The 17,098-nt window shown below is 43.7% G+C and overlaps 1 protein-coding gene across 1 annotated transcript in view; it reads right to left on the bottom strand.

Moving 5' to 3' along the window:
* Positions 1-75: 75 nt before the first annotated feature.
* tmem266 (transmembrane protein 266) overlaps positions 76-17,098 on the bottom strand; it is a 61,140-nt gene continuing 44,117 nt past the window's right edge. Inside the window, exons 4-11 of the mRNA XM_021571117.3 lie at positions 16,027-16,181; positions 13,517-13,590; positions 12,342-12,398; positions 10,579-10,717; positions 9,956-10,071; positions 9,025-9,217; positions 1,789-1,851; positions 76-1,680 (exon numbers count right to left, since the gene is read on the bottom strand). Coding sequence (XP_021426792.1) covers positions 1,028-1,680; positions 1,789-1,851; positions 9,025-9,217; positions 9,956-10,071; positions 10,579-10,717; positions 12,342-12,398; positions 13,517-13,590; positions 16,027-16,181 — 1,450 coding nt within the window. The 3' untranslated portion in view covers positions 76-1,027. The remainder of the gene's footprint in view (positions 1,681-1,788; positions 1,852-9,024; positions 9,218-9,955; positions 10,072-10,578; positions 10,718-12,341; positions 12,399-13,516; positions 13,591-16,026; positions 16,182-17,098) is intronic.

The following is a 17,098-nucleotide window of genomic DNA, read 5'->3' as shown; positions in this document are numbered from 1 at the left end:
CTAATGCACTTTTATTAATGTGTAGTCCCCCGAAAAGGTCTTGGTATCAATGATAAAACTGACTGTAAATGACTGTTCTTTTACCACGTTTGCTTTTAATTGCTTTTACTCTGCACTGAATTCCCTTCATGATCAATTTACAAAATGCCTGTTGACATTTAAGTGCACAGGATTAGATTGCCATGTCTGAAAGCAGATATTTTTAAAGGTCCATGCTATAATACTTTTTCTTCTGACCAACACTTTACATAACATCTTCAATTACAAACCCCTTGAGATTTGGTAGCTGAAACATCCCTCAATCGCTCAATTGTCTGGCTTAAAAATATTTTGTCATATCATTTGAATACAAACTTTAGCATTGATAATGTAGAAAGACAAAGGTAAGAAATAAGCTGAGAACACAGCTCAACACAGTAGAACACAGATCAAATGTACCCTGCATTAGTCCGATCAGAGAGGACTGTACTTAATGTTGAGGTTTCTTTCAGTATGGTTTGTTTATAAAATGTCTGATTAGTGTGGCTCATGACATCATAATATGATTGCCAGTTAGTAGTTGTTTTGTGATCAGTCTAGTGTCTCCAATCCCTAAGTAAGTACATCAGATAAACAAACCACCCAGTTCCACCCACACACACCCAGCCCCATCGCTAAATTATATCACATTCAAAAGCATCAGAGCCAGTCACATTTCTGCTGAGCCCTGCTACCTCAGAGCTTGGGGCTAATGCCCTAATGCTGGTTTCTTTTGGTGACTCCATATACTCATTTATAGTGGCACTTCCTGATAGATGTTCAGTGCCTGCTCACTAAGGCATGTTTCCCTGTCCTCAATGGACGATGGGCTGTGCTGGCAGAGCTGCCATTCACAGTTCCAAGGTGCTTTTGGCAATGAGGAAGATGGCTGTATGCCAGTGGAGGATGCCTCTGAGTTCATGTCTTTAGTTTTAGTCAGTGAGTTTCAGGAGGTTATTTGAGGAGTGAGTCACTGGCTAAGAGATACAGTACCACCTGTAGCCCTTTCCTATGTCTCAGGCAGGCTGCTGACGGGGGCATCTGCTTGAGACAGCCTGTACTTCTCCTCCATGAAAGGCTCCCTGGCCTGCAGGTGGATGAGAGGCTTGGTGTGGAAGCCTCTGCGGCTCTCCTTGTTCCTCTTGTTGTAGATGTTGAGCCTGTGCTCCAGCTCAGGGCTGGTCTTGGCGGAGCCAGCAGGGCTGGGCAGTTTGAGGTTGACAGGGTCCAAGCCCTTCTGTCCCAGACAGGAGTCCTCAGACAGGGAGGAGAGCAGCTCCTGCACCACAGCGCTGGGGTGTCCTCTGGGGCCAGGCTGTGTTCCCAAGCCCAGGGCCAGGGGGCTGCAGTAGGGCGGGGGGTAACAGCGCTGGCCACTGTAGGAGTCTGTGGAGGTGGAGGCCTCGCGGACGGTGGAGCTGCAGTCGGTGTTGGAGCCCAGGGTGTGGCTACTTATACTGTGCTGGTGGGCGCTGAAGCTGGAGCGAGAGCGGGACACGGTGGTGTTGGAGGCCTCGCTCACAGAGCTACCCGTCCGCTGCAGACAGCTGGACGCTGCATCTGCACTCACCAGAGACGAGGGCAGCTGGCTGGGGTTATTGGGCAGGTGCACATCTATGGCTGCAGTGGTGATGACACGAGCTGGGTCTGGGATCCCAACATCTACAAGAATCACAAACAACTTGGACTCAACACATGATCCTGCTGACTGTCCGCAAAGCAAAGTACACAAACAAACCTGTGAGGGTGTAGACAATTGTTTATTCTTACCACTGCTTGCCTCACTGTAGTACTGGCTGATGTAGTTGTTCATGTCATCTTGAACAACATGATCTGAAAGAAATAAGAAACAAAATAGGTATGTACTTTTTCTCAGAAACAATTAAATGAGTTAGATGTTTGGTACCCTTATCTAATAGAGCTTGTGACAATCTATTCCCATGTTTGTTCTGTAAAGATCTCCCAGAATGCATCAGTCAGATATTCCTGACCAGAAGGTTGAACCCATAGGAAGCAAGGTAAGGAATGTAAAAAGAGGTGAGGTGGTGGGTAGAAGGGCCTGTGGCTGGCATCTCTGACCTGTAACAGTTTACCTCTAAGTGCCATCCCCATTCCCTCAGGACCACTAGACAGATGGGTTTTATTTATGTTTCTTCTTCAAATATTCATTTTAAGACTGTTCCAAGAAGGCAGGGGATGCTCGGACTAAAATGTGGCGTCAGAGACGATCACTCTGCGATTAATAACACATGAGCATGTGAGGACCACTTAAAAGGCTGCAGTCTGACACAGCCTCTCTGTGAAACCTCAGATATCTCATCTCAGATATACAGCAGAGAGTGGAGCAGGGTGATTTATGTATTTACTAAAGGAAAGTGCTTTGTTTCTCCTGTCTCCTGCAACTTATGATCTGTCTCCCTTTGAAAGTTTTATGGCTCCTGTATTCATTGGAGTGTTTGTTCAGAATTTTAAAGACTTATGTTTTGATAATATTTCAGTACCCCCATGCCAGTATGCCAGTCACCCTGCCCTCCTTCTCCTGAGACATGAAAACAAACAGTAGGTTTAGGCGGATGTTCTCCTCATGATTAAATCCGATGGCGGGTTATAGGCGTTGCGGCTTTTAAAGGCAATGAAAAACAATTGGAAATTGCCATTAAAAGGTCCTGAAAAGTCATTCTGAAAAGTACTTTTTCTCTCATGGCTAACTACCAGGAAGTTTGAAGAGACAGGTTGAGTGGGCAGGGAGCTTTTATTTAAGAGCTCGCCTACACTGACAGCTCTTTGAAACTCCTATGTCAAGCAACTTGGATGCAGTGAGCAACTAATTTGTTGATACACAAAGCAACTCAAAAAACATTGAAATTGCTTCAATGATGCCAATTTGTTTTTTAATACATTCCCGTTTGATATGTCTCTTGTGATTCACAGCAGTACTGACGAATGTGTTGTCATGACAACCGTGTCAGCGTTTTGAAAGACCCTCCCCCCCTCCTTTGTTCCATGCTGGTTGAAGACCCAGCTAACCAGTAACTAGCTAACACCAAACACAGATGAAGACCCAGCTAACCAGTAACTAGCTAACACCAGACACAGATGAAGACCCAGCTAACCAGTAACTAGCTAACACCAGACACAGATGAAGACCCAGCTAACCAGTAACTAGCTAACACCAGACACAGATGAAGACCCAGCTAACCAGTAACTAGCTAACACCAGACACAGATGAAAGGGGAAACATATAAGTATCTTTGCCATAGATCAATATGGTAAAGATTTAATTATATTTGCTGACACCCTACAGTCACATTTTGGCACCAGTAGAGTAGCTATCTAGCTATATAAACCACGCCCCTCTGCAAACACACTTTCTTATGTTGGTTACTAGGCGGAACTTATTTAAATGAGACAAAATAATATAATTTTACCATTGGTGTATTAAAATGAGATTAAGGTGATGTTACCTTGTCCATGTATCCAAGTGTTTGACATGGGAAGGGAACCAGTAACTTTATGATCAAACTTTATCAATGTAGAAGCAACAGTCATTAGTCGTCATACTTTGATCTGGTTTCCTTCAAATATCATCACATTTTATGAAAAACATGATTTTGACTGTTCATACATAACCTTTATATGCAGCAATGCCTATAATCCACGATTGGATTGAATCCTGGCCTAGGTTAGATACAATGGTCATCATACAGAAGTGCGACATCTTTTTAAACCAGTCTTTTGGTTTACAGATACACTCCCCTATGTATTTATTTGGACAGTGAAGCTAATTTGGCTCTATGCTCCAGCATTTTGCATTTGAAATCAAATGTTTTATTTGAGGCGACAGTATAGAATGTCACCTTTTATTTGAGGGTGTTTTCATAGATCTGTTTTACAATTTAGAAATGAAAGCACTATGCATCTAGTCCCCCCATTTGAAGATGTCATAACTATTTGGAAAAATGTATTTATAGTGTATAAAATGTCGTCAACATTTTTGTATTTGTTCCCATATTCCTAGCACACAATGACTACATCCAGCTTGTGACTCTGCAAACTTGTTGGATGCATTTACAGTTTGTTCTGGTGCTGTTTCAGATTATGTTGCGCCCAATAGAAAATAATGTATTGTATCATTTTGGGGTCATTTTATTGTAAAAAAAAATTGGATATGTTTCTTAACACTTCTATGTTAATGTGGATGCCACCATGATTATGGATAATAATGAATCAATTGTGATTAATGATGAGTGAGAAATTTACAGAGGCATAAATATCATCCCCTGTTACTGGTAATGGTGAGAGGTTAGCATGATCTTTATGTATCTGTAACTTTCTCCCTCATCATTATTCACTATTCATTCATTATTATCCTTAATCATCGTAGCATCCACCATTCTTATTTACAATAAAAGTGACTCCAAAATGACTCTACATTATTTACCATCCATTTATATTGGGCACAACGTAATCTAAAACACAACCAAAAAACTACAAATACATCCAACAACTTTGTCGAATCACAAGCTTGATGTAGTTATTACGGGCTAGGGATATGGGACCAAATACTACACTTTTGACTAAATGTAATACACTGTAAGTGAATTTGTCCAAACACTTAAGACACCTTCAATTTTTTACATTTAATTAGGTAAGTCAGCGAAGAACAAATTCTTATTTACAATGATGGCCTACCCCGGCCAAACCCGGACGACACTGGGCCAATTGTGCGCCTCCCTATGGGACTCCCAATCACGGCCGGATGTGATTCAGCCTAGATTCGAACCAAATCAAATTGTATTAGTCACATGCGCCGAAAACAACAGGTGTAGTAGACCTTACAGTGAACTGTTTACTTACAAGCCCCTAACTAACAATGCAGTTTAAAAAACATGAATACGAATTAAAAGTAACAAGTAGTTAAAGAGCAGCAGTAAAATAACAATAGCGAGACAATATACAGGGGGTACCGGTACAGAGTCAATGTGCGGGGGCACCGGTTATTTGAGGTAATATGTACATGTAGGTAGAGTTATTAAAGTGACTATGCATAGATAACAGAGAGTAGCAGAAGTGTAAATGAGGGGGTGGCAATGCAAATAGTCTGATTAGCCATATGATTAGATGTTCAGGAGTCTTGTGGTTTGGGGGTAGAAGCTGTTTGGAAGCCTCTTGGACCTAGACTTGGCGCTCCGGTACCACTTGCCGTGCGGTAGCAGAGAGAACAGTCTATGACTAGGGTGGCTGGAGTCTGACAATTTTTAGGGCCATCTTTTGACACCACCTGGTATAGAGGTCCTGGATGGCAGGAAGCTTGGCCCCAGTGATGTACTGGGCCATACGCACTACCCTCTGTAGGGCCTTGCGGTCGGAGGCAGAGCAGTTGCCAAACCAGGCAGTGATGCAACCAGTCTCTCGATGCTGTAGCTGTAGAACCTTATGAGGATCTGAGGGCCCATGCCAAATCTTTTCAGTCTCCTGCGGGGGAATAGGTTTTGTCGTGCCCTCTTCAAGACTGTCTTGGTGTGCTTGGACAATGTTAATTTGTTTGTGATGTGGACACCAAGGAACTTGAAGCTCTCAACCTGCTTCACTACAGCCCTGTCAATCAAAATGGGGGCGTGCTCATGCAGTTATGAGTGAACAGGGAGTACAAGAGGGGACTGAGCACGCACCCCTGAGGGGCCCCTGTGTTGAGGATCAGCATGGCGGATGTGTTGTTACCTACCCTTACCACCTGGGGGCAGCCCGTCAGGAAGTCCAGGATCCAGTTGCAGAAGGAGGTGTTTAGTCCCAGGGTCCTTAGCTTAGTGATGAGCTTTGAGGACACCATGGTGTTGAACGCTGAGCTATAGTCAATGAATAACATTCTCACACAGGTGTTCCTTTTGTCCAAGTGGGAAAGGCCAGTGTGGAGTGAAATAGACATTGCATCATCTGTGGATCTGTTAGGGCGGTATGCAAATTGGAGTGGGTCTAGGGTTCCTGGGATAATGGTGTTGTGAGCCATGACAAGACTTTCAAAGCACTTCATGGCTACAGACATGAGTGCTACTCATGTAGTCATTTAGGCAGATTACCTTAGTATGGCTCAGGCACTATGGTGGACTGCTTAAATCATTTTGGTATTACAGACTTGGACAGGGAGAGGTTGAAAATGTCAGTGAAGACATTTGCCAGTTGGTCAGCGCATGCTTGCAGTACACATCCTGATAATCCGCCTGGCCCTTTCGGCCTTGTGAATGTTGACTTGTTTAAAGGCCTTACTCACATCGGCTGCGGAGAGTGTGATCACACAGTCGTCCGGAACAGCTGGTGCTCCCATGCATGTTTCAGTGTTATTTGCCTCGAAGCGAGCATAGAAGTAGTTTAGCTCGTCTGGTAGGCTTGTGTCACAGGGCAGCTCTCGGCTGTGCTTCCCTTTGTAGTCTGTAATGGTTTGCAAGCCCTGAAACATCTAATGAGCATCGGCGCTGGTGTAGTACGATTCGATCTTAGTCCTGTATTTATACTGCCTGTTTGATGGTTCGTCGGAGGGCATAGCGGGATTTCTTATAAGCTTCCGGGTTAGAGTCCCGCTCCTTAAAAGCGGCAGCTCTAGCCTTTAGCTCAGTGCGGATGTTGCCTGTAATCCATGGCTTCTGGTTGGGGTATATACAGTGCCTTGCGAAAGTATTCGGCCCCCTTGAACTTTGCGACCTTTTGCCTCATTTCAGGCTTCAAACATAAAGATATAAAACTGTATTTTTTTGTGAAGAATCAACAACAAGTGGGACACAATCATGAAGTGGAACGACATTTATTGGATATTTCAAACTTTTTTAACAAATAAAAAACTGAAAAATTGGGCGTGCAAAATTATTCAGCCCCCTTAAGTTAATACTTTGTAGCGCCACCTTTTGCTGCGATTACAGCTGTATGTCGCTTGGGGTATGTCTATCAGTTTTGCACATCAAGAGACTGACATTTTTTCCCATTCCTCCTTGCAAAACAGCTCGAGCTCAGTGAGGTTGGATGGAGAGCATTTGTGAACAGCAGTTTTCAGTTCTTTCCACAGATTCTCGATTGGATTCAGGTCTGGACTTTGACTTGGCCATTCTAACACCTGGATATGTTTACCATTCCATTGTAGATTTTGCTTTATGTTTTGGATCATTGTCTTGTTGGAAGACAAATCTCCGTCCCAGTCTCAGGTCTTTTGCAGACTCCATCAGGTTTTCTTCCAGAATGGTCCTGTATTTGGCTCCATCCATCTTCCCATCAATTTTAACCATCTTCCCTGTCCCTGCTGAAGAAAAGCAGGCCCAAACCATGATGCTGCCACCACCATGTTTGACAGTGGGGATGGTGTGTTCAGCTGTGTTGCTTTTACGCCAAACATAACGTTTTGCATTGTTGCCAAAAAGTTCAATTTTGGTTTCATCTGACCAGAGCACCTTCTTCCACATGTTTGGTGTGTCTCCCAGGTGGCTTGTGGCAAACTTTAAACAACACTTTTTATGGATATCTTTAAGAAATGGCTTTCTTCTTGCCACTCTTCCATAAAGGCCAGATTTGTGCAATATACAACTGATTGTTGTCCTATGGACAGAGTCTCCCACCTCAGCTGTAGATCTCTGCAGTTCATCCAGAGTGATCATGGGCCTCTTGGCTGCATCTCTGATCAGTTTTCTCCTTGTATGAGCTGAAAGTTTAGAGGGACGGCCAGGTCTTGATAGATTTGCAGTGGTCTGATACTCCTTCCATTTCAATATTATCGCTTGCACAGTGCTCCTTGGGATGTTTAAAGCTTGGGAAATCTTTTTGTATCCAAATCCGGCTTTAAACTTCTTCACAACAGTATCTCGGACCTGCCTGGTGTGTTCCTTGTTCTTCATGATGCTCTCTGCGCTTTTAACGGACCTCTGAGACTATCACAGTGCAGGTGCATTTATACGGAGACTTGATTACACACAGGTGGATTGTATTTATCATCATTAGTCATTTAGGTCAACATTGAATCATTCAGAGATCCTCACTGAACTTCTGGAGAGAGTTTGCTGCACTGAAAGTAAAGGGGCTGAATAATTTTGCACGCCCAATTTTTCAGTTTTTGATTTGTTAAAAAAGTTTGAAATATCCAATAAATGTCGTTCCACTTCATGATTGTGTCCCACTTGTTGTTGATTCTTCACAAAAAAATACAGTTTTATATCTTTATGTTTGAAGCCTGAAATGTGGCAAAAGGTCACAAAGTTCAAGGGGGCCGAATACTTTCGCAAGGCACTGTATGTACAGTCACTGTGGGGTCGACGTCATCGATGCACTTATTGATGAAGCCAATGACTGATGTGGTGTACTCCTCAATGCCATAGGAAGAATCCCGGAACATATTCCAGTCTGTGCTAGCAAAACAGTCCTGTAGCTTAGCATCTGCATCATCCAGGGACAGTAGTGACATCTCTTGCACTAAGATGTAGTGCCTTAGACCGGGAGCCCATTTGGGAGGGGACTAAACACAAAGTGCTTCACTGTCCAAATAAACACGGAGGGGAGTGCATATTTACATAGAGGATCTTGTCCTCATTCAAACAGCACTCCCATAGCACTGAGGTCTCCGACTCAGAGGTCCCACACTGTAGGCATCCCATCAGGCTGCTGTTCTTGTGGAATGATTTTCCTTGTACAGTACTCTACTATTCTATCCTCCCTGGAATCTGGTGTGGTTTGTTAGATGTCTGTTGTGGTTTCCAGGTGAACGGAGAACTTATTTTCGACCCAGCCAACCTCTGTTTAACAAACATGACCCAAAGCACAGAGCACTCTGTTCATTCGGCCACTTTGCCTGGAAAATCTGGTCTGACTTGGCCAAGGCATCCCACTATTCCCCTGGCTTCAAGAGAGACCCTCTGTGGTTAGAAACCACAGCCAGCAGGCAATCCCTAGAGATAGAACCCTATGACATTGTTTTATCTTGATGAGACAATCTACAGTGTTCTGATGTAATGCTACAGGATCAGGGTGTGGTACCTCTAGGGGCTGCTGCCTCCCTGGCTTTAGCCTGGCCTCGCTGATCGGGGCCCCCAGGGGCCAGGCCGTCCACCTCCTGGAAGCTGCTGCTCTGCTTGCCCCACACATGGTGGATCTGCATGGCAGCCTCTCGCTCTGCTACCAGGTCCAAGTCCTGCTGAGCCAGGTGGGCCCGCAGCTGCCTGATCTCAAACTAATAGAGAGAGAGCGAGAAAGAGAGAGTGAGAGAAAGAAGGAAAGAGAGCGAGAAAGAAAGACAGAGAGCGAGAGAGAGAGAGAAAGAAAGAGCGAGAAAGAGAGAGAAAGAAGGGGGGGAGGACAAAGGGAGAACATACATGTGTTATCCTTGCATACAAACACCTGAATACCCTTTAAGAGCTCTGGCCCTAACGTCCACACACTGTATCTCATCCGCTAACTACATTACTGGTAGCTGTTGGCTATATTGCCAAACCCTGACTTGTGTCACACTGACCATTGCACACATAAATAGATGACATTTACGTATGTACATATTACAGATCCCTCTAATGGTTAGAACATAAACCTTTTCCCTCTTGGGTCAACAGGACCCAGCAGGGTTGTACAGTGACAGTCATAAGCCCTCAGCTGTACTATATTACATGGACAAATGTGACTTTATAATTTTCCTGAATGGAAATCCCAGGATGGGAATAACAGGAATGTTGTGAATCATTATGACTGAATACAGAACCTGATAGTATCTCCTATTACGGATATGTGATCTATTTATGTATTCAAAGGGTCAGTGTGACACAATTCAGTGTTTGTCAGATTAAAGGTTTGGTTATTCCACTAATATGTGTGTGAATTTGAATGTGTTATTTTAGCAATTATTTCTGGCACTTTGCTGCCCTCTACTGGTCAATGACAGGTAATGGTAACTAGTTAGACAGGTGTGTGAACATACTGCCTGCTCCTGGCAGATCTGGGTGAGTCTCTCCAGCTGCTCCTCCCTGACAGCTTTGGCCTTCTCATACTGCTGGTTCTCCATCTCCATCTCCACTTTTACCTGCAGCACGTAGGCTGGGACAGAACACAGGGCAGACTGTTAAAGAGACTTCTAGGTAGGGATAAACAGCCACACTGACATAACTTATTTTTTTAATATCAGTAGTAGGCCACATAAGAGGGATTATGATCAGTAAGAAAAACATGTTTCCTGTCTTAAATCAATCATTGTACATATGTGTGCATGTGAAACATGGAACTTCCACAAGAGGGCGTAACAATTAAAAACAGCTTAGAGTCAAGAAACAGTACAACGTGTGTGAATCTGTATCAGATTATGTATGTATTTGTCATTGTGTTGTAAAGCAAGTATTGATTGTGGTTGGTAATATGCATGGTAAAAAAAAATCCGTAAAGCTCTGTAAAAAGCCAGTTAGAATAATAAAATCCATAAGGGTGGAGCTGCAGAAATATTGTTGTCGCATCTCTGCAACCTGACAGTTAAGGACATGACACAGAGGAGACTGTATTCATCCACCCTCTGCACCCCATACATCTACCCTCAGGCCCTCCCAGCCTCACCATCGATGATCCTCTTGACCCTCCAGATGCGCAGGGTGATGATGAGGCCGATGGCGTCCCAGGGGCTGCTAGGGCCGTTGGCCACCGTTGAGGCCACCATGGGGGCCAGGGACAGGACTATGACTGCACCGTCAAACACCTACACACAAGCACACACACAAAGATATTAGCAAGAAGACAATATTTGAATGAAAAAACATGTACAACTATGACAGACAAAATGATTTAAAAAATCCAGAAATCACATTGTAGGATTTTTAATGAATTTATTTGCAAATTATGGTGGAAAATAAGTATTTGGTCACCTACAAACAAGCAAGATTTCTGGCTCTCACAGACCTGTAACTACTTCTTTAAGAGGCTCCTCTGTCCTCCACTCGTTACCTGTATTAATAATAACACCTGTTTGAAAGGACACCAGAAACAAAATTGTAGACCTGCACCAGGCTGGAAAGACTGAATCTGCAATAGGTAAGCAGCTTGGTTTGAAGAAATCAACTGTGGGAGCAATTATTAGGAAATGGAAGACATACAAGACCACTGATGATCTCCCTCGATCTGGGGCTCCACGCAAGATCTCACCCCATGTGGTCAAAAGGATCACAAGAACGGTGAGCAGAAATCCCAGAACCACACGGGGGGACCTAGTGAATGACCTGCAGAGAGCTGGGACCAAAGTAACAAAGCCTACCATCAGTAACACACTACGCCGCCAGGGACTCAAATCCTGCAGTACCAGACGTGTCCCCCTGCTTAAGCCAGTACATGTCCAGGCCCGTCTGAAGTTTGCTAGAGAGCATTTGGATGATCCAGAAGAAGATTGGTGGAATGTCATATGGTCAGATGAAACCAAAATAGAACTTTTAGGTAAAAACTCAACTCGTCGTGTTTGGATTACAAAGAATGCTGAGTTGCATCCAAAGAACACCATACCTACTGTGAAGCATGGGGGTGGAAACATCATGCTTTGAGGCTGTTTTTCTGCAAAGGGACCAGGACGACTGATCCGTGTAAAGGAAAGAATGAATGGGGCCATGTATCGTGAGATTTTGAGTGAAAACCTCCTTCCATCAGCAAGGGCATTGAAGATGAAACATGGCTGGGTCTTTCAGCATGACAATGATCCCAAACACACCGCCCGGGCAACGGAGTGGCTTCGTAAGAAGCATTTCAAGGTCCTGGAGTGGCCTAGCCAGTCTCCAGATCTCAAACCCATAGAAAATCTTTGGAGGGAGTTGAAAGTCTGTGTTGCCCAGCAACAGCCCCAAAACATCACTGCTCTAGAGGAGATCTGCATGTAGGAATGGGCCAAAATACCAGCAACAATGTGTGAAAACCTTGTGAAGACTTACAGAAAACGTTTGACCTCTGTCATTGCCAACAAAGGGTTTATAACAAAGTATTGAGATAAACCTTTGTTATTGACCAAATACTTATTTTCCACCATAATTTGCAAATAAATTCATTAAAAATCCTACAATGTGATTTTCTGGATTTATTTTTCTAATTTTGTCTGTCATAGTTGAAGTGTACCTATGAAGAAAATTACAGGCCACTCTCATCTTTTTAAGTGGGAGAACTTGCACAATTGGTGGCTTACTAAATACTTTTTTGCCCCACTGTACATATCCAAGTTTCAGAACATTCCCTCCAGGCCTGTGGGTGGTTTCCAGTCTGAGTTCTGACATTTGGAGAATAATATTGCTGTGGAAGTGGTGGGCTGCTCTGAACCCCCCCTCAGGATGGCCCCCCAGGGAGCTTACCTCCACTTTGTTCTCGATGTAATCCCAGATCCCCAGCACCACAATTCTGAACACCGTCTGAGAGAGCGGGAGGAGGGAGAGTGGGGGAGGGAGATAGGGAGGGAAAGGGTAAAAAGGATTGGGGAAGAGAACCATAGCAATATAATACATTTCCTTTAATTGTAAATACACCCCTAAAAATACTAATGTCTCAGCGAAAGTGAATTGCAGTTGTGATTCAGTTCTCTTTCATCTATCCACCGGCAATTCATCAATGACATACTCCTACAGTTCACTGCCACAGCGGTCAGATTTCCTTCAAACAATTAGAGACACACACTGCACCAGCTGCAGCTGACTCATCAGGGGCTGCAGAAGGCCACTGCACTCCTCTCCTTTTACATATTCAGGATTCCACCTGAGCAGAAGCTGTCCTGCCACAGCCAATACTTACATGAATCACTAAGGGTTAGCTTTCATTGATAACTAAAACACATACACATGGTAGATGGTGGCAGATTGTGGTAAATTGCATCATTCTGGCAACAATGGCTGACACATAAATAACTTGTCATAGAATTCTGCGGCACCCCGCAAGCTGTGCTGCAGTACGCCGCAACTTTTAAAGGAAGAACCACTGTACTGTTTCTCAACCAAATAGAGCAGCAGACCGGTGAACAGAGAACTACAGAGATAAACTGCTAGGCCTGAGGAAACAGGAATCAATAGGGTTTATCTGAGGCTCTGGCGCTAGTTAAAAGCTACGGTGCAACAGAAAAGCTCTATCTGCATTTTAGATAAAAGTGATTGTGTTGACTAAACGTAATATATCAAGAGCAATTAACAGTCACAGCAAGTTGTGAAGGGAAATAGTATCAGAATGAGTGAGATAGAGGAGGCTGTAACGCTGTGAGCAAACGGTAGGAGCAAATTAAATGGCTGTGTTTACGTTTAACAACATACTGTATGTGATGGACCAATAGAGTACATTGACCAACGCTCTAATAAGTCGATAAGTGTTGATAAAAGAAAGGCCAGGGCTTAACAGGGCGTTGTAATCAGAATACACCACTGCACCTCTCTAGCTCACCTTTGTCTCAATCAACTATAGCACACTAGAGCATTAAATCAACCCTCCGCTACATCAGCTTTAAGTGAGCCTGCTGCCACTGTGGTGACTGTTGGGGGGGGCTCACCTCAGTGAAGAACACAGATAGAATGGCCAGACTGATCCAGTGGATGATGCTGGCAAACTGGAACGCGTTGTTAACTGTGAAGACAGCACAGCAGAGACACCGTTTCAAGATGACTAGTTTACTCAGGGTTCAGATCATTTGGTAAATCCTGGAGACAGACCCAAGCACAGACACATAGCCCTCTGTAGCTCAGTGTGTAGAGCATGGCCATTGTTAATGCCAGGATAGTGGGTTTGATTCCCAGGACTGCTTATACATAAAATGTATACACACTTGACTGTAGTTTGCTTTGGATAAAATTGTCTGTTAAATGGCAGATGCAGTGCATTCAGAAAGTATTCAGACCCCTTGACTTATTCCACATTTTGTTACATTACAGCCTTATTCTAAAATCGTTTACAAAGTTTTTTTTCCGTCATCAATCTACACACAATACCCCATAATGATAAAGCAAAAACAGGTTTTTAGACATTTTTGCAAATTGCTCAGTTTGGCCGGGTGGCCAGCTCCAGGAAGAGTCTTTTGATGGTTCCAAACTTCTTCCATTTAAGAATGATGGAGGCCATTGTGTTCCTGGGGACCTTCAATGCTGCATAAATGTGTGTACCCTTCCCCAGATCTGTGCCTCGGCTCCCTATCTCGGAGCTCTACGGACAATTGCTTCGACCTCATTGCTTGGTTTTTGCTCTGACATGCACTGTCAACTGTGGGACATTATATAGAAACGTTTGTGCCTTTCCAAATCATGTCCAATCAATTGAATTTACCACAGGTGGACTCCAATCAAGTTGTAGAAACATCTGAAGGAGGATCAATGGAAACAGGATGCACCTGAGCTCAATTTCAAGTCTCATAGGAAAGGGTCTGAATACTTATGTAAATAAGGTATTTCTGTTTTTATTTTAATACATTTGCAAAAATGTCTAAAAACCTGTTTTCGCTTTGTCATTATGGGGTATTGTGTGTAGATTAATGATAATTTTTTTTTCATCCAATTTAGAATAAGGCTGTAACGTAACAAATTGTGTAAAAAGTCAAGGGGTCTGAATACTTTCTGAATGCACTGTATATATACTGTATATATTATACAGGCAAAGATGTTCATGCACAGGTTTGTCTGACTTCATGCCTATTCATCAGCCTAATTGTGGTCAGCATCGTACTACATTAGGCTGTCAGCTACAGCATTTCTCTTCAAGCACCTCTTCCCTTCTGTCTTCATTTGTTGTGCTCACTGATCTGTCAATCAGTCCGTTAATCTTCCTCCATCCCTCCCTCTCTCTGTACATTCACCCAGCAGACAGACAACCTCTCTCTCCCCATTTCTTTGTCTTACTTTACCTCCCAACCATCCCGTCTCTTCAATCTGCCTCCAGGAACTTGTTAAGACTTGAATACGTTAAGATACAGCCATATTGACCTGTAACCCATATAGCCCTACCATCGTTCATAGAGCTTGTGACACCACAGAGGTTTGGGACTCCTGACTGTAACTCATATCGCCCTACCATCGTTCATAGAGCTTGTGACACCACAGAGGTGGGGACTCCTGACTGTAACCCATGAAAGATGAGGACACCCACCTCCTTCTCCAGAGCAAGATGATGCAGATGAGGTCATCTCCATGTGCTATGGGTCACAGTGGCATTAGACCACCTGTCACTGTTTACTGAGGAATACTAATGATGCTGATATTATAGAGGAGAGGTCACAGCCCCAGGTCCTGGACCTGTCACTGTCACTGTTTACTGAGGAATACTAATGATGCTGATATTATAGAGGAGAGGTCACAGCCCCAGGTCCTGGACCTGTCACTGTTTACTGAGGAATACTAATAATGCTGATATTATAGAGGAGAGGTCACAGCCCCAGGTCCTGGACCTGTCACTGTTTACTGAGGAATACTAATGATGCTGATATTATAGAGGAGAGGTCACAGCCCCAGGTCCTGGACCCGTCACTGTTTACTGAGGAATACTAATGATGCTGATATTATAGAGGAGAGGTCACAGCCCCAGGTCCTGGACCCGTCACTGTTTACTGAGGAATACTAATGATGCTGATATTATTGAGGGGAGGTCACAGCCCCAGGTCCTGGACCTGTCACTGTCACTGTTTACTGAGGAATACTAATGATGCTGATATTATTGAGGGGAGGTCACAGCCCCAGGTCCTGGACCCGTCACTGTTTACTGAGGAATACTAATGATGCTGATATTATAGAGGAGAGTTCACAGCCCCAGGTCCTGGACCTGTCACTGCGTAATAATAGGTACTGTATTTATTATACAACAGACCTAGTGCCAACATTAGCCACATTCCTAATAACAGATGTGCATTTTTGTAAATTTCAAATTCCAACATAACACAAATTCCACAGCTGTTTTGTGTGTTTTAACATCACTAAGGGTCGAATCACAATTGAAGATATGTGCAAGTAACTCAAATGTTCATGTATCTATAAGCCGAGATCCAGGTTCTAATACAGAGACAGGTCCAGGGTCACTCACACTGCAGAAGCTTGGTGTCGATGAGCAGCTCCAGACACAGCAGCACGACCACCAGGATGACACAAGCCACCAGGAAACAGTTGAAGCCTGCACTCAGCAGACATACCTGCCATAGGGCTGCCCTCCGCCCACAGCATGGCTTCAGCCAGTTAGACCTGACACCAGAAGGTGGGAGGAATGCAGAAACAAAGCTGAATGTCATGATATGCAAATCAGAGATGGAAATGTATTTAATTGTATTAGTTCTCTTTGAAACCTCAATGGTGTAGTCGTTGAGAAGTACTTTCTACCATGTGTTTGACTCCGTTTCAGCCAGCAGAAGGCAGCGTTCCAATCAAGCACAAATACATACAAAACACATCCACACACATTTTTTATTTTTATTTCACCTTTATTTAACCAGGTAGGCCAGTTGAGAACAAGTTCTCATTTACAACTGCGATCTGCCCAAGATAAAGCAAAGCAGTACCACACAAACAACAACACAAAGTTACACATGGAATAAACAAACATACAGTCAATAACACAATAGGGAAAAAAATCTAGTGTATATACATTGTGTGCAAATGAAGTAAGATTAGGGAGGTAAGGCAATAAATAGGCCGTAATGGCGAAGTAATTACAATTTAGCATTTAAACACTGGAGTGACAGATGTGCAGAAGATGAATGTGCAAGTAGAGATACTGGGATGCAAAGGAGCAAAAAATAAATAAATAAATAAATAACAATATGGGGATGAGGTAGTTAGATGAGCAATTTACAGATGGGCTACGTACAGATGCAGTGATCTGTGAGCTGCTCTGACCGCTGATGCTTAACGTTAGAGAGGGAGATATGAGTCTCCAGCTTCAGTGATTTTTGCAATTCGTTCCAGTCATTGGCAGCAGAGAACTGGAAGGAAAGGCGGCCAAAGGAGGAATAGGCTTTGGGGGTGACCAGTGAAATATATCTGCTGGAGCATGTGCTACCAGTGAGTGCTGCTATGGTGACCAATGAGCTGAGAAAAGGCGGAGCTTTACCTAGCAAAAATGTATTGATGACCTGGAACCAGTGGGTTTGGCGAAGAATATG

This window comes from Oncorhynchus mykiss, chromosome 2, assembly GCF_057628025.1.
Source record: "Oncorhynchus mykiss isolate SJ-2025 chromosome 2, ASM5762802v1, whole genome shotgun sequence".
NCBI lineage: Eukaryota > Metazoa > Chordata > Actinopteri > Salmoniformes > Salmonidae > Oncorhynchus > Oncorhynchus mykiss.
The sequence above is the reverse complement of the archived record's forward strand: the minus strand, read 5'-3'. Positions and strand labels throughout refer to the sequence as shown.